Consider the following 25,699-nt stretch of genomic DNA (forward strand, 5'->3'; position numbering starts at 1 on the left):
TGTAATGATTTCTAAAAAAACAATAGAAGGTCTATTCCTTTGAATTCTGGAAGGTATTTGGTATTTCTGATGTAATTTTTCCTCTTTAAATTCATATAACCTCTCTGATTGCTAATGATGTTGAACATTTTTTCATATATTTGTTGGCTATTTGTAGTTTTTTTTAGTGAAGTGTCTGTTTAGTTCATTTGCCCATTTTTTGATTGGGTTGTTTCTTGGTGGTGAGTTACTTGAAAGAAGATTCATGTTTATAGCTGTACAATTCATAATTGCCAAACTATGGAACCAGATGAAATGTCCATTGAGAGATGAATAGATTACAAAACCATGGGATATGTACACCATGGAAATCTACTCAACCATAAAGGACAAAATTATTTCTAATAAAATATAGATTTTATGCTACATGAGATTAGTTCATCAAAAAAGTGAAGGGTTGGATGTTCTCCATCATATACAGATGCTAGGGTAAAATTAAAACACAGAAGGACTCCAGACAAAGGAAGAGATGCCTTCGTGGAGAAAGAGGGACCTGAGGGAGGCGGGGTGGGGGAGAGGAAGACTTGAAAAAGGAAATACGTCAATGGTCATGATATACATACACAAACTTATCAAAGTTAATCAATGTGTTGAGCACAGGAATGTGGGGAGGGAGAAGATGGGTGGGATCTGGGGAGGCATATGTGTGTACATATGCCTATATCACCCTGAACTTCATCAAGATGTATGATTACAATGCACCAATAAAGAAATACATATGACCTGCTCCTCCATCCCTTTCTCTCTTATATATTTTCTAAATAACTTATTATTCTGGATGTCTTCTTCAAAATATAAACTTTGTTGGTTATTCCTTAGTAAAATGCACTGAATCTATGTTCATCAAAAATTCACAGGTTGAAATCATAATTCCCACTGTGATGACATTTGGAAATGGGTCTTTTCAAAGGAAATTTGGTCGTAAGGGTAGAGCCCTCATGATGAACTTATTCTCTGATAAGAAGAGATACACAAGTGAGCTCTCCTTTTTCTTGTCATGTGAGGAAAATAGGAAGAACCATGCTGGCATTCTGGTCTTGTATTTCCAGCCTCCAGAAAAATAAATGTTAATTCTGTGAGAAATAAATGTTCTTTACATCACTCAGTCTATGAGCTAAGACACTGAAGTAGAAAAACAATGATTCCACATGTGTTTTGATCAGTGTGTGGTGAATATTTCCCACCATTAAGAAAGTATATTACTTAATAATCAATTGCTATGTTAATCTAAAACAAAAATGATTTGTCAATGTGCTGACACCATACCAAAGAGGCAGAAATGAAAAGGCAATTAGATCTTTTGGAAAGGACTACAAAAGTAAGAATACCCAAAGTATGCTCTACATGGATTTTGAAACAGAGAAAATGCATTCTTAGGAGCATTATATGCTGAAGGACAGTGGGGGGGGGTGCAGAATTTATTCTGTACATGTTGCATTTGTGTAATCAGTTAATACAATAATATAGTTGTTTTTTAGTGAGAGAATACATCAGGAAATAAAGTTGCAAAATTTAGCTGAGTTATTTAATACTACACTAAAAAGTTTTGTTTTTTTTTTTTTCTGTAGGAGTGAATTTTTGACTTGATAGGACAAGTGTATTTTAGTAGAGCAAACTTGTGGTCCTGGGATAATGGATGGATTAAAGGAGGGAGATAGGACAACAGTTGCAGCATGCTTTTGTTTCCCTTTACACATGTCATCAATTGTACAAATACTGCCTGAAGATAGAATATATAGGTAGCAAGGAGCCTGTGTCGGAAAACACAGATTGATGAAACAGCTTTTGTCAAAAGCATCATGTGACTACTTCTTATGAATCATCCTGCGTGGAGAATGGCTTGCTGGGCCCGAAGAACGATCACCTTCACTTAGTGAAATGCTCATAACCTTGGCACAATGGGCATTTAGCAAGCCACACAGAGAGCACAGGAAAAGCTGGACAAATGTGGACTGTCAAAGAAAGTCTCGTTGATCATTGTCACGTTGTTGTGTGATACTCTCCTGTATCCTTTCATAACATTTCCCCTATTTCTTTCAGAGACTTTTTAAAGGGCTGTTAATAAAAGTGTGTAAATTTAGTTCTCTTGTTCAGTTCTTTCTGCATGAGATCTTTGATCTCATCCTGGTCCTTTGGAGCTATTATAAGAGAGATAAGAGACTGGATTCTTTAGTTCATTGTGTGACATTTAATCTTCAGTGGAGTCCCAGTTACCCAAGAACCTTATCTAATGTTTGGTTTTAATGTTATCGGTGTTCTAGTAGTGAGGAGCGGCAATGAGTCATTTTGAAGTTAAGCTTTCTGACATCTAAAACTATATAGCGTTCAGGCTCCTATATACTTGGCTGGCGTGGAGAACTGCTCCCTTCCTGCCGGTGAAGCATAAAGGTCAATTCTGTCATCAGTTACACATTCTCCAGATCTGCTTCCTTTTGTCTATTCCCATAGCTCTAAACCTGAACTTTGCAGTCCAGGTGATTTGGAGAGAAGTGAGACTGTGCAGAGCCCGATGACAGCACGTACTTTGTTCTTTCTGTTAATATCTGAGACCAAATCTAGCTCAGCCAAACTAAATGCAGCAATTTTTAGGGTCTTCAATGCTACTTTATTTGCTGTGCTTTAGGATGGAGTAAAAATAATTTTGTAAAGATAGTCTTAATTTTCTTAACGTTAGCATTAGGTTCATCACAGAAGGAATATAGGATGGATTTTGTTTTGTTAGGTGTCTCTATTTGGAGAAATCTGTTTACACAAGCAAATGCCAGTTTTAACTTGAACTCATCTATCTGCTAAATGAAGGGTAAGTGGGGAGATATTGGTCAAAGTGTACAAAGTTTCATTTATACAGGATATGTTCTAGAGACCTAATGTACAGCACAGAAACTGTAGTTAACCGTAGTATATTCCATACTTGAAATATGCTGAAAAGGTAGAGTTAAGTGTTCTCATCACACACAGTAAAGTGGCAGCCATGAAAGGTGATGAATATGCTAATTAGCTTAATTATGGTAATTCCTCTATAATACACATGTTTATTAAATCACTAAATTGTATACATTAAGTATATACAAATTTTATTAATTGTTAGTGTACCTCAATAAAGCTAGGGAAAATTATCTGACGATCTTTTTTATGGCTATTTTCAGAAGATTATGAGGCGGTAAAACTCCAAATTTTGCTCCTAAAACATTTGAGGTCTATGAGTAGTGTATTCTTTAATGAGATTAACCTCACTATTAAGGCTCCTGGCCTTATTTTTCCTTCTTTACACTTGATTCAATATTATAATTCCAGCAAGACATTTACCTATTTATAAAATAGTAAAATAGAAGAGTAATAATTGTTTTTAATTGTTTTTTATTGGTGTGTTGTACTCATACATCTTAATGGAGTACAAGATGGTAGAGGCATACATTCGCACATCACTCATTTCGCCCTTACCCGTTTTCCATCCCATTTCTTTTCTCCTCCCTCCTGCCAATGTTTAGCTTTGTGATTGACTTAGATATGTCTGTGAATGTGCATTATGTACATTAGGGACTTTCCCTCTTCCCCCTCCCATTACCCACAGTTAGGTCGCCTTATTTGCTCATCTATAGTTTCTTCTTCTTTTTCTAGAGTTCCTTCTCTGATCCTTTTTCTCCCTAGATTCTGCATATTAGGGAGAACATTCAATGTTTTACTACTTGTGACTAACTAATCTTGCTTAGCATAATGTTCTCCATTTCCATCCATTTCCCCACAAATGATGTAATTTTGTTCTTATTTATGGCTCTGCTTTAGAGGACTTATCTCTTTTTTCTATTGTTACTATTGTTGTTATTATTACTATTATTATTATTATTATTATTTTATTGTTATTATTATTACTATTATTATAGACTAGGGATTGAACCCAGGAATATTCTATCTCAAAGCTAACTCCTCATCATTTTTATTCTTTTACTTTTTATTATGATACAGGGTCTATCTACATTGCTGAAGGTTTTGCTAAGGTTTTGATGCTGTCCTTGAAACTATAATCCTCCTGTCTCAACCTCCCAAGTATTTATTCTTTTCCTATTGTAAAACCACTTTAAAATATTTTGTATGATGATGGTTTGTGATAATTCTTTTACTATTTATGGATTTATTATTTAAAAATATTCTTTTCTCATAATTTCTAATGAAATATCCAGATCAGGGGAGACAAATGCATGTTCTTAGTCTGTCATTTTAAATCAGAAAACACTCATTTACTTTTAAATAATTTTATGCATCATTGTAAGCCACCAAAAGGCTTTCTAGTTAAAAAATAGAATATAAAAATTTACACAGAAAGTGAAGGGTCATTTGTTTTCTCTCATACTCAGAAGCTAGGAAGTAATTGGAATACCAGAGAAACTTCTGATAATGGAGGAGAAACTGCAGTGGAGCCAGGAAGGTCATCTCAGGGTAAGGGGAGGAAGAGAGAGGATCAATGAAGGAGTCATTCCATTGACATTGTATACATATATGAGAATATCAATGTCAATCTCAATTGTTGGTATGCAGAAGAGGGTTGGATGGAAAAGGAGCCAGGGGCAAGCACACCAAATGCTGTGTGTGTGTGTGTGTGTGTGTGTGTGTGTGTGTGTGTGTGTGACTATCTATGAACTACATTATAATATGAGACTATAATGTACCAAAAAGTGTATAAAATTTTTATTTCAGCTTGTTGGAAAAACCCATGGATATAGGATGATATTTTATAGTTATTATATGGGGTTGAAAAAATATTATTTAAATCAAATTAATATAACATTATAAAACATGATTTTTTAAAAAAATAAGAAAATGTTAAAGATGGTGTTGGTTGTGGAGTAGGTGAAACAATATCAAGGTTCCTTAGGAGTGTGTGGAGGGCCTTATTATTATACTTAGCTCTGGTTTATATTCAAATTTTGATCTCTTTCATACTTCTCAATGACTAAAATAAGTATATATCCAAGTGCAGTGAGAAGTTGATTTGAAACTACAGAGATTCCAGGCTTATCTTGACTAACAACATCTTGATTAGGTAAAATGTAAAGTTTCTGTACCTCAGTTTCCTTAGGAATAAAATTAAGATCAGGCAATGACAAGTTTGTCCAAGAGGTGATGGAGCTTTGTGTAATGTGTCATATTATGTATATCAAAAATTTTTTGTAGTGAGAATTTAGCCCAGTGGCATTCTACCTATAAGTAATACCCACCCCAAGCCCATTTTGATTTATTTTTAAACAATGTCTTGCTAAGATGCTGAGGCTTGCCTCAAACCTTCCACTCTCCTGTACATTCTGGGATTACATGTGTGTGCCACCATGCCTGCCTTTTTTTTAAAATTAGTTATTTCCCACTTGTATTTTTTTCAATACTGGGGATAGAACCCAGGGACATTCTAACTTTATGCTATACCCCAAGCCCTATATTTTATTTATTTATTTATTTATGTATGTATGTATGTATGTATGTATGTATGTATGTATGTCTTTATTTTTGCAGGTCTGGGGATGGAACCCAGGGACATTCAACCATGAGCTAAACCCCCTGCCCTATTTTTTTTATTCTTTATTTTAAAACAGGGTCTCACTAAGTTGCAGAGGGCTTCACTAAGTAGCTGAGACTGTCTGCGAACCCTGAGCCTCCAGTCTGAGCCTCCCAAATGCTGGGATTACAAGTGTAATCCCACCACACCAGCTTATTTTTTTATTTTTTGAAACAGGTTCTCACTGAGTTGCAAAGGACCTTACTAGGTAGCTGAGTCTGACCTTGAACCTCAAGCCTCCTATGTCAGCCTCCCAAATTCTGGGATTACAAGTATGTGCCACCATGCCCAGTTTCATTTGTATATTGTTACTATTAATTTTGCTCAATGTTAAGATATGTGTTTTTGACTTAAAATTATGGTTGATCTTTCTCATGTTGACACACTAATCTATTTTTGTTTAAAGAACCCATTTTTGACCTTATAGTCTCTGATTCATGAAATTGAAAAATTTAGACTGACAAGCTAAATTGCCATCTTTTTCTGGAAGAAAATTCATTTGTATCAAAATCAACTGTTATTTACCTTTCAGAATAGCATAGGATTATATTTAGAAAATATTTTAAGATAGAATAATATAATTAGTTTTTGTTCTTATTTTCACATTTATATAGTAGCAATACTACTACATAAATTAAAATGTGGAACTGATAAAGAAATAGACATATAGATCAATGGAACAGAATAGAAAAATTAGAAATAAACCCATGTGAATATGCTGAACTGATATTTCACAAAGTACAAAAATTTAATGAATAAAGTATAGTTTTTCAATGAATAATTCTGGAAGTAACTAGACATTTATAGGCAAAAAAACTTAATTTCAAACCTTAGGCAAGTTTCTGTATCTTATCCATTTTCCATGACTAATGGATTTTAAATGTAAAACATAAGTTTGTACAGTTTTAGAGAGAATAGAAGAAAATCTTTAGGGTCTAGAGCTCAGCTTAGATTTGCTGCCAAAATATAATTTAGCCTTGCTGCCAAAACACAATCAATAAAAGGAAAATCAATAAATTTTACCTCATCAAAAAATTTTGAAATTTGTCTCTGTGAAACAACATGATTAAAAGAAGAAAAGACAAGTTACACATTGAGCAAAAATATTTTTTAACTATATATGCAAGGAAGTATTTTATCTAGGACATTTTTAAAGCTCTTCAAAAATCAACAGTAAAAGAAAATTCAGTAATGAAATGATTAAAATATGTAAAAAGACATCTCACCAAGGAAGGTATACAGATGGCAAATCACATGAAAAGATGTTCAAAGTCTTTAGCATAGGGAAGTGCAATTAAAACCACAAGAAAAAAAATCACTACACACCGCGTACAATGACTATTTTTCTTTTAAAGTGAAAACACTAAATGCTAGCAAAGATCTGGAGAAACTGGGTCTTATAGGTGTTGCTGGTGGGAATGTAAAATGGTAGAGCCCCTATGGAAAACAGTTGGCAGTTTCTTATGAAACATGAAACCCTATGACCCAGCAAGTATATGACATGAAAAGAAAAATGTGTTTACACAAAAATTTATACATGATATTCTGTGCAGGAAGCTCTATTTATAATGTTCCCAAACTTAAAACAGTGCAATTTTTCTAAATGGATGGATAGTTAAAACTATTGTATATCTTTACCATAAAATACAATTTGGAAATAAAAAGAAAAACAAAAGTTAAAAATTAAAAAAAAATCCTTTCACAACACCCGAGTTTGAAAGCTATCAATGGCATTGTGATAAGTGAGAAAAACCATTCTCAAAAGGTGTCTTACTGGTACTGTATAATCTATATACTTAAAATTCTCAAAACAATTAAATTACAGAAATAGAGAGCAGATTAGTAGTTAGCAAGGGTTAGGACCTGGGATAAGATCTGCTGGGCGTGACACTGAAGGGATATGGTGTCATGAGGGCGCCTTGTACTTGTTAAACATTTATTTTTATTATTAGTATAATTATTAATGTATGTTAATTTTTAAGATTGTTTGCTTTCACTGTGATGTGTATCTTCTTATGTCATGCTTTGATCACATACACTCCTCCACTATTTTATCTTCCCTTTCCTTCTCTGTCTCTGGTCCCCATTTCCTTTCCTAGTAGTCCCTCTGATATATCTGGGTCATCTTTGTATTTTATTTTTAATGTCTACAAATGAGAGAGAAACCATGCAACATTTGTCTTTCTGTGTCTGGATTATTGTGCTTAACATGATCAGCTGCAGTTTCCTAATAGAACATCTATGTTTTCCCTTTCTTCCCTTTTTTTTCTTCTATTTTTTTTTTAAATGTATGGTACTGGAGATTGAACCCAGGAGCATTGTACCTCTGAGTTACATCCCCATCCCTATTAGCCCTATTTATTTTTTACTTTTTTGTGTTACTTGGAATTGAATCCAGGGGCATTATACCTCCAAGCTACACCCTAAACCATATGTTTTACTTTTTTATTTTGAAACAGCATCTCACTAAGTTATGAAGGGCCTCACTAAGTAGCTGAGGCTGGCCTCAAACCTATAATTTTCCTGGCTTAGCCTCCCAAGTACTGGAATTACAAGTGTGCACCACCATGTTTGGCCTTTAGTTTTTAATTTGAAAGAAGGTCTTGCCAAGTTGTTGAGGGTCTTGCCAAGTTGATGAGGCTGGCCATGAATCTGCAATCCTCCTGTCTTACCTTCCCAAGTATGTGGCCATCACACCCAGCTACACTTCTATACCTTGAATACAGTAGTGGTTATAACAAACTATACATTTGATAATTTACATTGAAGTACATACTAACCAAATGAGAGCTTGAAAAATCAGTGTCATGCACATAGGCCCTGTAGATCGTCTCAATACCAATTTCCTATTTTGGTGGTTTACTCTAGTAAAGTATCTCATGGGGGAACTGGGGGAATGGTACAGGGAACTACACAGCTCAGTTTTCACTACATCCTGGTGAGTCTATAATTACATCAAAATGAAAAAAGACAAAGAATTAGTGAGTCAATAATAGATGCAAGTACCACATAAATGGTAAACAAGTGAAAATATAAAGACAGCATCTCAATGGTATCATTGTGCCAGTATACAGAAGGTATAAGTAGCTGTTGAATGAGAAAACAAAACTCTTTTACTACTTTCTTTGAAGAATATCATGAAATTATATTCAAAAAACATTTTTATTTTACTTTATTAGCATAGAATATTTGTAGATGTTTTGTTTCTGATCAAACTTATATATTAGAAATAATATTAGATAGATAAAAGCAATATAGTATATATAGAAATAGTATAGTAAAGGAAAACCACCAATATTTGAGCCAATAAAAAACCAAATAGGTGAAGTAGATTCTCAGCCAGCCTCAGCAACTTATTGAGGCCCTCAGAAACTTAGTGAGACCTGTAGCAACTTAATTGGACCCTGTTTCAAATGAAAAAAATAAAATAAGACTAGGGGTATAGCACAGAGATAGAATGCCCCTGGCTTCAGCCAGGTGTGGTGTCACATGCTTGTAATCCCAGCATTTAGGAGGCTGAGACAAGAGGATTATAGGTTTAAGGACAGCTTCAGCAAGTATTGAGACTTTCATTAATCTAGTGAGACCTTATTTTATTTTATTTTTTATTTATTTATTTATTTTTTTTGGTGGTACTGGGGTTCCTGGAAGCCCTTCTCCTACTGGCCTACACTCCCAGACCTATTTTATATATATATTTTTATTTGGGAACAGGGTCTCTTAAGCCAGCGAGGCTGGCTCCGAACCAGTGTGATCCTCCTGTCTCCCCCTCCCAAGCACGGGGATTACAAGCGTGTGCCACCACGCCCGGCCTTGACCTTATTTTAAAATAAAACAAAATAAGGCTTGGGGTTTAGCCTAGAGGTAGAATACCCCTGGGTCAGTCCTCAGCATCCTACACACACACACACACACACACACACACACACACACACACACACACTGTCCGTGGGTTCAATCCTCAGTACTACAAAAAATAAAAAATAAATGTAAAAAAAATAACAGCTTCTGTCAGTCACAGGATTTCATATTTAAAATGCACTTCCTCAGAGTTCCTTTTACATGTTATAAAAAGCAAGCTATTGAATCAGCTCTGCTCATAGTTTCAGAGTTGCTTTGTTAAATTAAGTGTCAAGCATGGATGGAAAGGTGAGGACTATAATCTTCTTTTACTTCTGCTCCTGAAATCTAGAAAACTGAGCTAGGGAGATTTCCTGTTTTAATTAACACATAAATTGTACAAATTAGTGGGGTTCACAGTGACATTTCTACACATACACATATCCAGCAGTGATCATGTCTACTAGGGAGATCTCTTACTCACACGAATGTATACCCGTATAACCACCACCTTTGTAAACATTTCTTTATTCAGAAAATGTGCACTTCCTTGAAGACTTTATGCAATAACCATGTGTTTTGGCTGGAACACTTTTTTCTTTTATGCTTCATGACTGTGTAAGGAGAGTCTACAGATATGCGTGGATATCATGATGTGAATGCCTGAACAAATAGCGATGCTTGCGTATCTTGTTTATGTGAGTTGGCAGACCAAAAGAATAATAAGAATTCTCCAGCTTCATCATAAAATTTAAGAGTGCGTTCAGGTCCCGAACGGACAGTTGTGCTATGGGTAGATATCTACCCATATCTATCACTAGCATCTCCATTCCACTGCAGCAGATTGGAGTTCAACAACTTGTTGGGAATTACATTGTAATAGCTTTATTTGTAGAAGATTTTGCAGTTATGTGAAAGAAAATGTCTAGGGAATAGTTTTGAGTGGTTATTACTTGCCAATAAATTCAAAGGGGGTCAAGCCAAAAGAAGAGAAATCCTACTAAAGCCACATGAATTTCTTCATAGTTTTATTAGAATCTTCTTAAATTAACCAAAATTGATAACTATAAGCGTTTGTACTCATTGCAAGGAAATTACAGTGAACAGTAAAATATTTGAAGCGTTGAATTAGAAATTTTTTTTTTGTATTTAGAAGTACATTCTTTTTTTTTAATGGATTTTGGAAAAGGGGAATGATCCCAAGTTGCTTTCTTTCTTCGTGCTGCCAAACTAACAGAAAAGAGCAAGTAAATATTTCCATATTGTTAAGCTGAGGGCATCCTCCTTAGCCCCAGCCTCCTTCGCCCCAGCCTTGCAGGAGATGTTGAGAGACTGGACCGGAGCTTCTCAGCAGCAGCATCAGGTGTCAGGTGGAGGGCTGCCTGCAGCCTGAGCTTTGGTCTTGCTGTGGTCCATGCATGTTTCTTTGCAGAACATGGGCCTGGAACGCCTTTCGATCTTCTCGAGCTATCTTTATAATCCACTGCTTCACGTTCCATATGGACACCACACAGTTCTGGAAGGAGGTGGCAGAACTAAAAATGTTCTAGCAAGTGATTGGAAATCATCACTCTGGCTGCAGTAACCTCATTTCAGGCGTCTTACTCCAGCCAGTCCCATGAATGATACAGGGCAAGAATTTAAATTATGGAGAAAAATGTGTACTAATAATACTATTATTTTAAGTTATACAGGATATTATGGCATTTTAAATGCCCTTTACATGTATTCATAAATCTTTTAATTTTTTCTGTATTTTTAATTTCTACATAAATAACCTAGCCTGGGCTACCATAGCCTAAGGACATTATATATATGAGGCCTACTGTCACTTGAAATTTAACACATCATACTTCCCTTCAAATGTGAATCTTTTCCTATTTAAGTTTTTAGGGCAATTAGTAACCTCTCTACCAACCGAGATTAAAATGCTTGCTTTAGCCGGGCGTGGAGGCGCACGCTTGTAATCCCCTTGCTTGGTAGGCAGAGACAGGAGGATCGCGCAGGTTCGAAGCCAGCCGCGCTGGCTTAAGAGACCCTGTTTCCAAATAAAATATATAAAATAGGTCTGGGAGTGTAGCCCAGAGATAGAAGGGCTTCCAGGAACCCCAGTACCACCAAACAAACAAAAACAACAACAACAACAACAACAAAAAATACCTGCTTTCAGCCATCCTTTCCCATATCTCTTCTGCGTCTAATCATTTGCCAAGGTGGCTAACTTCTGTCTTCTCACATTTCTAACTTGTACCTTGTTTTCCTTTCAGACTTAATACCTCAATATGACTAAAATCAAGGCTATTGTTGCCTGAATGGTACTAACTGCTTTGATCTCACATTTCTATCTTTATTTACTTCTTATTTTGCTTAAAATTAAGTAGAAAAATTTGCAAATCTTCTTCAAACAAACTGGGAGGGTAAAAACATTAAATTCACTTTATAATTTTATATTCCAAGAAATTTGCACCAGAAACACCTAAGACTCCACTCTTACCTCCATTAATTCCCAAGTCTAATTCCAGAACAATCCATCCCAAACTTTCACGGCCTCGTCTCTGCTGCCCAGTAGTGGGCAAGCAATTCCTATTTTTCCAAATCCTTCTAGCACCATTTTGTTGTTAGAAGCTACCTTGGCTACTTCCACAGGCCTGAAGAAGACCAGGGTATCTTCAATCTCCATTTAAGACTTTTTTCTCATTTCTACTGTAATTCACTCTTCTTGATTTCTCTAGCAAAAGTTCTGCTGTTTAACTCACTTTTGGCAATTTTGGATATGGAAACATCAGCACTTCTTTTTTTTTTGTTGTACAGGTGTGGGGGAATGAAACTCAGGGCATTCTACCTCCAAGCTACACCCCAGCCCTGTTTTTTTTTTATTCTTTATTTTGAAACAAGGTCTCATTGAGTTGCAGAAAGCCTCACTAAGTAGCTGAGGCTGTCCAGAAACCGCGATCCTCCTATCTCAGCCTCCCAGATGCTGGGATTACAAGTGTGCCACCATGCCTGGCAGCACTTCTTAATAAGTGTTATTTAAAGCAGTTTAGAAGCCAAGTGGAAGACCTGATTCATCATTTATATATTGGCTAGAGGAATAGTAAGGCCCTTCTGCTGCCAACTAACATATAGATTGGCGCTACAAGCTTCAGCACAGGCAGCAGAAAATTATTACATGCTCTATTTTGATTAAAAATGACACAATTATCTGTTACCTTTACTATGCATTCAGTTTTAATAGAACAGCCTGACATAGGCACATGATGATGTCATGTTTTAGGGAGCTAAGAGTTGTTACTTTAGGTTATCTCCACTGTCATTGAGGTGGCCCCCAAAATGTCTTCATATTATCAAAGTAGAAGTTGAAAAACCTATCTGGGCATGGTGGCACATACTTGAAATCTCAGTACTTGGGGTATTGAGACAGATGGATCTCAGGTTCTAGGACAGCCTCAGCAAGTACTGAGATTCTTAGCAACCTAGGGAGACCCTGTTTCAAAGTAAAATAATAAAATAGGATTGAGGGTATAACTCAAAGGTAGAATGTCCTTGGGTTCAACTCCCAGTAAAACACACACACACACACACACACACACACACACACACACACACACACACCAAATAATCCTTCATGTTCCAACAGTAAATGCTGTTTGTAGAATTATCAAAGCCAAGTATTCAAATTCTTCCACCTTAAAAATGTCCCTGTAAGAGCTGTTTTCCCTGTAGTCCATGGCCTTTACAATGTAAAGGACATGATTCTTTAAAAACTTTGACTCTTACAGCTGATTTGTTATTAGTGTGAATTGTGAATATATGTCCCTCCATTAAAACCCTCTAAAATTTGTTTCCTTCAACCTATAGGAAAGACTATAGGCAATATTGTTTGACTTGAAAATTATTTTTTTCATAAAAGAATAGTAATAGGGCAAGACAGTTTTGTAGGAGTCACAGTGCCCTGAAGTCTTCTTTAGTCAAATATTAAAAATACAGGATGGGAAATGACTTTTTAAACAAGAGATATTGTGAAGCATGCAAGTACAAACTTGGAAAACTATTTTCAAATAAAAAAACTAAACATCTGCTGGGCGTGGTGGCGCACACTTGTCATCCCTGCGCTTGGGAGGCGGAGACAGGAGGATTGAGGATCGCGCAGGTTCGAAGCCAGCCAAGCTGGCTTAAGAGACCCTGTTTCCAAATAAAAACATTTAAAAAAAATAGGCCTGGGAGTGTAGCCTGGAGGTAGAAGGGCTTCTAGGAACCCCAGTTCCACCAAAAAAAAAAAAAATTAAAATTCTTAAATAATTTTTACTTACACTGTCACATTAATGGAAGAGAAATGCATTCTTTTACTCTTTTAAATAGTCCATTGTAGTAAATCTGGCTGTTTTCTTAAAATATTTATTAAAATTAAGATACCATTTTATAAGGAATCATGAAAATATCAATATTTGGCTTAAATGCATGCAGTTTAAGCCATCACTCATCAAATATAAAGCCCTGCTAAGAGTTTGTTTTGAAGCACGATGTCATATATCCTTGGAAGCTAACTTGTTTCCTGTAAAAAGAACTGACCACTTTTTAGCCAATTAATTTTTCCTCTTTTTTTATGAAACACCCACAGTTGTTAAATTGTTTGTAGAAAGTATCATGCATGCTGGGCATGGCGTTGCACTCTTGTAATCCCAGCTTTTGGGAAGCCGAGACAGGAGGATTGCACAAGTTCAAAGCGAGCCTCAGCTACTTAGTGAGGCTCTCAGCAACTTAGTGAGACCCTGTTTCCAAATAAAAATTATAAAATACGTTTGGGAGTATAGCCTGGAGGTAGAACGCCCCTGGGTTCTACCCCCAGTACCACCAAAAAGAAGAAAAAGTATTATGCATTGGAAAATAGTTATTATGTTGGTAAAATTTTTCTTCTATACAATTCCTTGTATATAACCAAGTTCTTTTTTGTTTTGTATGTGTACCTGGATAGTGAGGTATTTAATGAGAAAAGAGGATGGAGGTGAAGTGTTCTTGTCTGTGTGCATAATTTTAATTTAAACTCGCATCTCTGTGTGATATGAGGGATAAGATCCTTTGTTTTCAATCTGTTATTTGCATTCATTTAAATATGGCTCATTACCACTTATAAGAGAGGCACAGAAAAAGACATTCCAATTAGCTGGTAATTAAATAGTTTCTTGGCTGTCTCTTCTTGGTTTGGCAAAGGACACTATTTGGAATGTTTGGGTAAAAATCCTTGTTTTTATCATGAAAACAAGTGAATGACTTGCCTGTAACTTTCTGTTCACTAATAATGAGATTGAATGGGTGGGACCACAACTGTAGCCCCCTTCTTTTCAGCCCCAGATGCTAGTGGTGGGGGTGGGAGCAGGGAGTTGGAATAAGGACAAACTTGACTTCCTTCTGGAGTCTGAACCTGCTAGATGAATAGGAAATACATGCTAATAATGAATACAAAATTCTAAAAGAAGGATATAAGGTATGCAAACATTGTTATACTACTTAGAAAAGATACACCCAAAAGAGGTAGTAAGTAAAATATAGTGTGGTTAGCATGTCAAAGCAGACAGCTGAAAAGACTAATAGTGATGCTACTGAGGGAGCCAGCTGCATCAGCTGCTGCATTAAACACTTTTGCTTTATACACACACACACACACACACACACACACACACACACGTGTACATGCACATACACACAATGGCACTCTTTCAGAGAGTGATATCACATACATTGTATATCTCATATCTATTATATACTATTATTACAATTTCAGAATGCTATATAGAGTTTCATGCCATCTTTATAAAACTTAGAAATAAAATTGAAAACATATATTGAGATATGTAGAGAATTTCTGTTGTCTCTTGGTAAGGACATGAGTAATGTTTTAAAATTATGCTGTTTTGGTAGTCAACACATCTGCAAAAAAAAATCTTGACTTGTATTTATACTAAAAGAATTATAAATGAACAATGCTATATTTTACTATCATGGGTAAGTTCTGGGTAGAATTATATAGAATTAAGTTTGTAATTCCTAAGTGATGATTGCTACAGTTTGTTACAATATGTACTTAGCTATGGTGCTCATACTAGTTGGAAGTTGTAGAGTAGTTTAAAAAAGCATAAGAAATGAAGAAAAGTACTTTAAAAGAAGCTGGACAGCATTTGGGAGGCTGAGACCAGAGGATCGCAGTTCGTGGACAGCCTCAGCTACTTAGTGAAGCCCTCTGCAATTTAGTGAGACCCTGTTTCAAAATAAAGAATAAAAAATAGGACAGGGGGTGTAGCTCAGAGGTCAAATGCCCCTGGGTTCCATCTCCATACCCGCAAAATAAATAAATAAATAAATAAATAAATAAATAAATAAATAAATATGGAAACATACCAAGTGCTGTGTGCATTTATTTTTCTATCACTCTTAACCTCATTATAATACATAATTATAATGTAACAATAAAAATATATTTAAAAAAGAAGCATGATAGAGTTAATTCGGAATGGTTGAATACATACAATTTCTAAATATGTTCAGCACTGAGAATACTTCTTAAGGCAATTGATTGGTTTAGGAACCCTTTACAATCTGACTTGTGAAACAAGAGCAGAGTTATAGATTTACTTCTCATATAAAAGTTCATTTTACTTTCATTTATGACTATAAACTGTACACTGATTGCACCAGAAATTGTTTTGTTATGTTACTACAACAAAATTGTCTCTAAACCTGAGTATATCATGTGTAATAATATTATCTGACACAATTTTTCTATTTTAGCAAAATTAACTTTTAAATTTGAACAATATGCTAATATTTCAAATTATCTACTTTTTAAAAATAGCTTGGTACTTGAAGCAAACATTTACACTGTAAATAAATAAATAATTCACTAACATATTTATGTGATAGATATAAGTAAATTTAACCCATGTACAGTGTCTCTAGTGCCAATGAGGAGAAAGTAGAGGACTTGCTTTTACTTATGTTCATTTGTAATTGTTTGCAATAGCAGTCCACTTTTGAGGAAACTCACTGCATGTTGGAGGTACTCTAAATTCATTTTGTCCCACAGAAGGATACATAAGGTTACTGTCAATAGACGCTTGGGGAAATGCTGAGTTTTACTATAACCTTAGCAGACCAGCTCTCTATTCACAGTTGTTCAGGCAAGACAACCTGTGGGTATCAAGCACAATGTTCTGCTCAATTTCCAAAAACAGAAAATGAAAAGAAATGGATGAATGAGCCAGAGTGCTTAGAAGACAGACATTCTATTAACTTTGGTCACCCTGTCTTGACTGTGCTCACTAATTGCAAAATACTTTTTATGCCACTATATCTACCAAAAAGCACTGTGGCCAGAAGAGTCCATGATCAGCATCTTCTATGCTCTTATTTTGTATCATGTAGTGCTATTTAGGGCCAAACAACTGCCCATTAAACCACAGTATAAAATTACCTCCGTGATCATTCTCACACTCATAGAGTAGGATTGATAGTCAGTAGAGTAACCTTGTATCTATGAAGTGTGCTCAATAAATATTGTTAGCTATTTGGATTCCTGTTAAATGTTAATTTCTTACAGATGAGGAAGTTGTGGCTCAAAAAAGATAATTCCCTTAAACTGTAAAAATTGGTTCCTATTTCATTCAATGATATTTATCTAACTCTGCTCAGGAATAAACAAACTGGCATTTTCAAAGTGCTGGGAATACAAGATTAAGCAGGTACCATCTGGCTCCATACAGTACACAAAACAGAGAGCTGTCTGAGTGACTAAAAAAATCAAGTTAACCTATTACAAATAGTGAGATCTTAAAACCTTGTTAGGAGAGCTAGAGCAACACAAGTTAGGGAGGATTGCTGCTAATCTCTTGGTTCCAAGGTCATATCCTTACAGTTGTGACTTAGGGGTCAAGAAACTGCTGTGTACACCTTGGCTACTACTGCTCCAGAGGCCTCTCACCTCCTAATGGTCTGAAAAGTGAAATGAGGATCCAGACCCTGACTGCTGCAGAGTCTCTCCACAGTAGTGAGGCTGCTGCTCCCTCTGGGCCTTTACACCTTGCTCAAGTACACACACAGGCAGGTGCACACACACACACACACACACACACACACACACACACACACACCACTGGCAGACTCTCCCTTTCAAAATCCCACCACCACCTTCATACCCTACTCCTGGCTCAGGTGGGGGAGATGGCTTAAGTGAAAAGTATTCTAGGCTAAGCATCAGTAGATCATATTGAACACACAGCTCTGACTTAAAGAGCCCACAGTCCAATAGGGATGAAGAAGAAACACAGGGGGATCTTAGGGCCCTTGTGGCAAGTGAAGTGATGAATTTGTTATTATTTATTTTTTGTGGAATTGGAGACTGAACCAGTGGCATCCTACCACTGAGCTACATTCCCCAGTTCTCCCCTTTTTATTTTTTATTTTGAAACAGGGTCTCACTAAGTTGCCCAGCCTGGCCTCACACTTATGCTCCTGTCTCAACCTCCCAAGTACTGGGATACTGGCAGCAGAGAGAGCCCTTGAATGGGTGAGCCCTGGGGAGAGGAGTGAGAGAAGGGATAAAACAAAGCTTTGTGGAAATGATGTTGTTGAAACTAAGCTTTAAGAGCTTAGTAAGAGCAGATCATACTTAAAGAGAGGGGAGACCAAGTCAGGTGTGTGGGAGAGAACGAAGCCCACAAACTACTAAACTGCTTGGTGTCAACAGGCACACAAGGGATGATGGGAAATGGCAGTGATGAAGGTGATGGGTTTAGGATTTAACTGAGGTCATTTTGGCACCATGTGGAAAGTGAAAATGAAGGTCCACAGAGTCTTGGGGGGTCAATATTGCAAGACCTGGAACATGAGGTAGAGCAAGACCCAGAAATGAGGAAGAACAGAAAGCAAAAAGAACTGGATTAATTATTACAGTTTTGATGTTTGGGAGGTGGATTAAGTCAGGATTTTAAGTAAGATCTAATTAATTGCAAGGTCACAGCTTTTCCTGCTCTTTCACTCTGCCTCAACTGTGATTTAGTTCTGATGAAATCATAGGTTTCCATACCGAATCATTTTGTATAAAAAGATGTGTCCAAGAAAATTCATGACATCATGTGCAGATATGTGTATATGGTGCACATTGATTTTCAGGACAGAATCTGTGTGGCCTCTCTGTGATTCTCAGTCTGGAAATCACTGAGCTAAGACTCTTGGCTTAATAGCTTTGATAGCTGGTCATTCCGTTTTGTTCTGGAGATCAAATGCTCATTCAGGATCAAATGCTCATTTTAAAAGCATATTAAGTAGTTCTGCTTCAGGCAGTGCAGAAGGCTAAAATTGTTTCAAGCTCTTTCTGCCATGAAACAGCAAGATGTCGAATACATCACAACAAATAGAGTTCCAGATGCATTGCTTAACACTCAGAAGCATGAGCAAGACCTTAAGCCAAACTTACATGAAAATTGATAGGAAAAAAGAGAATGTTGGATGAAGCTTGGGCTGCTAAGGAGGCTAGTGCCAGTGCTTGAGAGGATAATGGCTACCTGGGCTGTAGGGTGCACAGGAACAGAAACGAGGCTTAAACATGCTGAAAGCATGTGAGACTGTGTTCAACCAGTTCCTTGCCCTTAGGAAAAGGTTGTAAATGAAAGCCCAACTGGCCAGGAAACCTTTAAGGAAACCGCTCTGCCTCTCCTTTATTCAGGTAGAAAAATAATAAGATCAGTATTAGTAATGATGATAATAGTCTTCCATAGTTATCTGAGACTAAAATTGTCTCATAAGCGTCTAATGTTTTATATACAGTGGGTCAGATATATCTCATGATAGGAAATTAAATTAAATCTGTATAAGTTTGCTAGTCCCTCATGCCTAGTGTGAAACAAAGAAGATTGTGTTTGTAGAAAAGCTTCCTCAAGCCAGCTCCTTCAGGATCCTGATGATCAATATGGGCCACCACAAACTCATCAGAAACAAGATACCATGACAAAGTTAGCAGATACAAGAACTTTAGAGGTTGATAGACTAAACAAATAAAAAGCCCATATTTTAATGTTTATATCACTAAATGATGAAATTAAATGAAGGTCATACTAGAATCTATTTTATATCTATCTGACTGGTAAAAATCAGAAAGACTGTATCAGATATGGTCTTTGGAACAACAAACTGTCATGCGTTACTAAGGGAAAAGGAATGTAAATTGGTACAATTACTCTTAGAAATTTTATGAAGTTGAAGTCTGTATGACTCCACATTAAAACTTTTTTTTTGTAGCATTGGAGTTCCTGGAAACACTTCTACCTCCGGGCTACACTCCCAGGCCTATTTTTTATATTTTTTTAAATTTGGAAACAGGATCTCCTAAGCCAGAGAGGCTGGCTTCAAGCCTGCGTGATCCTCCTGTCTCCGCCTCCCAAGCATGGGGATTACAAGCATGTGCCACCACACTCAGTGATACATTAAAACTTAGAAAAAAATTTTTATTGGTGCATTGTATTCATTTATCTTATTGGGATGCAAGCTGGTGGAGACATACATGTACACATCACCTAATTAGTCCTTACCCAGTTACCACCCTATTCATTCCCCCTCCCTTCTTCTCATGTTTGGCTTAGTGGTTGATATTGAAACATTTGTTAAAGTACATCAGGTGCATAAGAGAATTTCCCTCTCCCCTTTTCCCATCCCCTCAGTTAGGTCGCCTTATTTGCTCATGTTTAGAAACTCCTTCTTCATCTAGAATTCCTCCTATTACCCATTTTCTTACTAGTTCCGTATATTAGGGAAAGCATCAATTTCTTATTTTTTGTGACATATTAATCTCACTTAGCATAATGTCCTCCAGTTCTATCAATTTCCCTGTAAAGGACATAATTGGGTTTTTATTTATGGTTGAGTAAAATTCCACTGTGTACATATCCCACAGTTTTGCAATCCATTCATCTGTTGATGGAAATCTTGACTGGTTCCATAGTTTGTCAATAGTGAATTATGCAGCTATGAACATAGATACACATGTATTAGTTTGGTAGTTTGGTTTTCTTTTTTTTTTTTTTTTGGGTAGATACCCAGAAGTGGTATTGCTGGATCATATGGTAAGTTTGTTCCCTTTCTTCTGAGGATCCTCCATATTATTTTCCAAAGTGATTGCACTAATTTGCAATCCCATGAACAATGTTTGAGAGTCCCTACTTCTCCACATCCTTGCCAGATTTATTATTGTTTGTGTTTTGAATGATTGCCATTTTATTTGTAGTTAGGTGAAATATCAGGGTAGTTTTGATTTGCAGCTATCTGATTGCCAATAATGTTGAACATTTTTTCATGTACTTATTGACCATTTGAATTTCTTCTTTCATGAAGTGTCTATTTAGTTCACTTGTCCATTTGCCATTGGGTTATAATTTTTCTTAATTCTGAGTTTCTTGAGTTCTCTGTATATTCTAGATATTAGTCCTCTATCGGAGGAGTAGTTGGCAAAAATCTTCTCCCATTCTATTGGCTCTTGGTTGAGGTTTTTGATAGTTTCCGTTGCTGTACATAAGCTATTCAGCTTAATAAAACCCCACATATTGATTCACCTTTTAGTTTCTTGTGCCTTTGGGGTCTTGTTGAGAAAGATTTTTTATCTGTGCCTATGTGTTGCAGTGTTGGACCTATGCCTTCTTCAAGGAACCTCAAGGTCTCTGGTCTAATTTATAGGCAGTAAGTCAACAAAAGGAAATCAAAGGGGTATAAATAGGAAAAGAAGAACTCAAACTTTCACTATTTACAGATGACATGATACTATACCTAGAAGACCCTACAAGCTCATCCAAATGGCATATAGAACTTATCAACATATTCAGCAAAGTGTCTGGATTTAAAATCAATCTTAAAAAGTCGGAAGCTTTTCTATATACAACCATAAATCCACTAAAAAAGAAATCGATAAAACACTTTCACTCAGGATTTCTAACAAAAAAATAAAATACTTAGGAATAAACTTAACCAAAGAAGTAATAAATTGAAGAAGACCTTAAAAGATGGAAAGATCTTCCATGTTCATAGATAGGCAAAATAAATATCACCAAAATGGCCATACTTTCAAAAGTGATCTACAGATTCAATGCAGTACCCATTAAATTACCAAGATCATTCCTCATAGACATAGAAAAATCAGACCTTAAATTTGTTTGGGACAACAAAAATCCCAAAATAGTCAAAGTAGTTCTTAGCAACAAAAACCATGCAGGAGGAATCACAATACCTGACTTTAAACTATACTACAAAGTCATAGTAATAAAAACAGCATGGCACTGGCACAAAAATAGATACACAGACCAGTGGAGCAGAATAGAAGACACAGAAACAAATCCATACACTTACAGCCAATTGCTTTTTGACAAAGGGGCCAAAAACATACACTGGAAAAAAGATAGCCCGTTCAGTAAATTTTATTGGCAAAACTCGTTAACCATATGCACAAAAATGGGAATGTACCCCACTTTCTCACCCTGCACAAGAGTCAATTCAAGATGGATTAAAGCCTGGGACATTAAAACTTTTCAATAAATTTCCTGCAAATACCTTTGAACATTTGTAAGAATGAAGCATTCAGATCACCAATTCATCAATGGCAAAAAAAAAATAAAATAAAATAAAAAGAAACAAAGCAAAACAGAAGAACAACATGCATGGGAAGGAGAAAATATATTAATTATGGCGTACCATAAGATGGTACAGTATTCAGAAATGACAGTGAACTATAGCCCCACATAACATATATAACCTCAAATAAACTAAACCTCAGGAATAATATTGTGTGACAAGGGAGCGTAACTATGCTCTGGTGACATTTATACATAGTAAAATATAAAATTTGATATTACATAATAATAAAAAATGTAAAATAACAATAACATTTGTATATTTCTGTTTATAATATTTATAACATAAAATATAACCCAAGGAATTACAATATGAAACTCTAAAAGGTGAGTGCAGGGGAAATAATATGAATGAATTCAACCTCAGAATCACCAAACTTCTATTTTTTTAAATAGTATTGGGGTTTGAACCTAGTGGCATTCTACCTCTGAGCTATACCCAAGCACTCTATTTTTTTCAAAACAGATCTCTCTAGATTGCTGAGAGACTGCTTACATTTCTGAGGCAGTCCTCAAATCTGTGATCCTCTTGTCTCAGCCACCCAAGTTCTGGGATTACAGGTGTGTGCCACTATGCCCAGCTATGTTCTATTTTTTTAAAGATGACTTACAGTCATTTGGGTATTTGTTTTAATAATATTTTTATTGTTTAAATGTAGATTGCTTTTTCTTTTTTGTATAAAATTTCACAAGTTAAAATACTATATTAGCACTTCTATAGTTCATTTCTGTTATTGTAATAATCTCTCGCTGAATGGAAACTACATATTTATAAAATTTAGACACTGACTTAAAAGTAAACACATTTTACTTTTAGCTAATTTATTCATTTTTGAAGTACTCTTGTTTTACAGTGTGCTATTCTTAGATGCACAAATTATTTTTCAGAAAAATGTTCATCAGCTCTGAAAATTAATTTGCAAAATCACTATTTCACTAGAGCTTGTAAAATAGCCCAACTAAAACCAACACATTTTTTTTTTTTGTGGTACTGGGGTTCCTGGAAGCCCTTCTACCTCCGGGCTACACTCCCAGACCAATTTTTATATTTTTGGAAACAGGGTCTCTCTAGCCAGTGCGGCTAGCTTCGTGATCCTCCTGTCTCTGCCTCCCAAGCGCGGGGATTACAAGCATGCGCCACCAGGCCCGGCGCAAACCAACACATTTTATTGGGGTTAAACATGCACAGTTTTGACCAGAGAATTTTACTCAATAAATAATTTAAATTAAAAAATAAATCAACAATTATTTCACCTTCATCTTCACCTTTCATTCATTCCTAAATAGAATCCAAGAAAGTGCTAATTATCCACTTCTAGTGTTTTTTTTTTTTTTTTAATTTCAAAGTCAGTCACTAAGCTGAACATGAGAAGGAGGGAAGTGGGAAGGAATTGGGTAAGGGCTAATTGGGTGATGTGTGCATGTATGTCTCTACCATTTTGTATCCCATTAAGATGTATGACTACAATGCACCAATAAAAAATTAAAGAAAAAAAGAAAAATTGTGTAGTCAGTTCTCTGTAAAATTATGAACTAGTAACACTAGAGCATGAAGCAGGCTCATTTATGGGGAATCCTTATGTTATGGGTATGGAGGCAGCTATGCTTGGAGATGGGTGCCTGGGGGAGTAATCTGGAAACTATGTATTTTCCTTGCCCCTTCCCCTTCCTCTCTCTTCTCTCCTCTATCTATATATATATATTTTCATATGTTTATATGTATATTTATGTCTGTGCACATATGCATATGGGTATACACATATATGTATATGCACACACATACATATTTCAGCCCCTCTCTCTATAGATAGATAGATAGATAGATAGATAGATAGATATAAATGAATAAGTAGCTATAATCTATATACATATATGCTGAAGTCTTCAGGACCATAAGCTAACAAACCTTCCTCTAAGTTGTGCATCAGCTATTGGCATCACAGCAGGGAGGATGCTGATTGAAGTACCTCAGCATTCTCCTGAGCAGTGCCCAAGTTGCAATTCACGTGTTGTAAGGATAGACACTGTGCTATGGGCTGTGGACATAACTAGTGACATGTAGGAGGAAAATACCTCTCTTCATCATTTTAGACTCAAGCTTGCACTTAGCAAGTTCTTGCTGAAGAGTGGGCTGGCTTTAAGGATAGTCTCATTTTCCTCTGGTGGGGTGATCTCAGAAGGTTTTGACTTGTATTTAACCTAAGGAGAAATATCTTCAGATTTCCTGTGATCCAATTCTAGGTTTTTATTTTGCTTGGAATGGTTGCTATTTCTAATAGTTGAACTAAGGAAAGGAAAATGTTTATAATAAAGCTTATAAATCATAATATAGAGAGAATAAAGTATTTTTATATATGGTATTATTTACATTATAAATGATTATACTTAAGATTAATAAAACATGTTAATTTAAATAAATTTTATTATAAATGTGAACAGTTTAAATAATATATTTATCCAAGATGTGTTTATTGTTTGACAAATCTCTAATACTTCTTGGTTATGTTCCTGGGACTATAATGACCGTGAGCAGTATGCCAGCTTAAAACATGTCTCTCCTAAAAATTCTGAGATTCTTTGCAATAGCTATTCTTGAGAAGAATTTGCTCTGTTACACACTGCCTCTATTTCTGTGTGGAAGTTGCGTTGCAGGAAGATACTGCTTTCTCTTTAACTTCATAGATAATCCTATTTTAATTTGTGGTATAATAAATTTGAATGCCATGTGACCTTTCCTAAACTTCCTCAGTGTATTAAAGCATGTCTTGACTTTCCTCCATGTGGCTCTAGGATAGCTTCCCGGCACGATTTGGAGGAATCCATTTTGTCAATCAGCCGTGGTATATCCATGCCCTGTACACTGTGATCCGGCCTTTCCTGAAGGAGAAGACAAGAAAAAGGGTAGGGTTATTTCTCTGTTTTAAAATTGTTTTTTCTCTACTATGCAATGGATTTTGATGCACACTGCATGCATGATATTGGCCCTGGCAAAATATGCTTTTATGTTGTCTTATGAATATTCTGATAGGCAGGTGTGATGGGACACACCTGCAATCCTAGTACTGGGAAACCTGAGATAGGGAATCAGCAATGTAGTGAGACCCTGAGCAAACTAGTGAGACCCTGTTTCAAAACAAAAACAAACAAAAAAGGGCTGCGAGTGTAGCTCAGAGGTAAAATGACTCTGGGTTCAATTTCCATTACCACACACACAAAAAAAATATTTTTTTGAAAATTCTTATAGACCTTATCCTTAATCTCAATAATGAATCTATAAACAGAACATTTAAAAAACAAGCTCTCTAGGAGAGAGATTGGGATACAGTAGGACTCTGGACAAAGGAAGAGTAACCCTAAAATAATGATGGAGAGGCCTAAGGGAGGGAGGCAGGAATGGGGAGGGAGACTTGATGAAGGAAACATTTCAATGGACATGATGTTCATACACAAATTGATCAATGCCAATTTCAGGTTTTCATATGGGAGATTGAAAAGGGAGTGGGTGGGAGCTGGGGGGAGACTCACCAAGTGACATGTGCATTTATGTCTCTCACTTTGAAAGTTATCATGATGTGTCATTGTAATGCAAAAATAAAAAATCAGTCCATCTTTA

The 25,699-nt window shown here is 35.9% G+C and overlaps 1 protein-coding gene across 1 annotated transcript in view; it reads left to right on the forward strand.

The window, feature by feature from the left end:
- Positions 1 to 25,699, forward strand: part of CLVS2 (clavesin 2) — a gene marked incomplete at its 3' end in the record, with an annotated part of 76,361 nt that overhangs the window by 33,970 nt on the left and 16,692 nt on the right. The window contains exon 4 of the mRNA XM_080700031.1: positions 24,877 to 24,987. Within this exon, the coding sequence (XP_080556157.1) occupies positions 24,877 to 24,987 (111 nt within the window). The remainder of the gene's footprint in view (positions 1 to 24,876; positions 24,988 to 25,699) is intronic.

Source organism: Muscardinus avellanarius, assembly GCF_963383645.1.
Source record: "Muscardinus avellanarius genome assembly, chromosome: 8".
Classification (NCBI taxonomy): Eukaryota; Metazoa; Chordata; class Mammalia; order Rodentia; family Gliridae; genus Muscardinus; species Muscardinus avellanarius.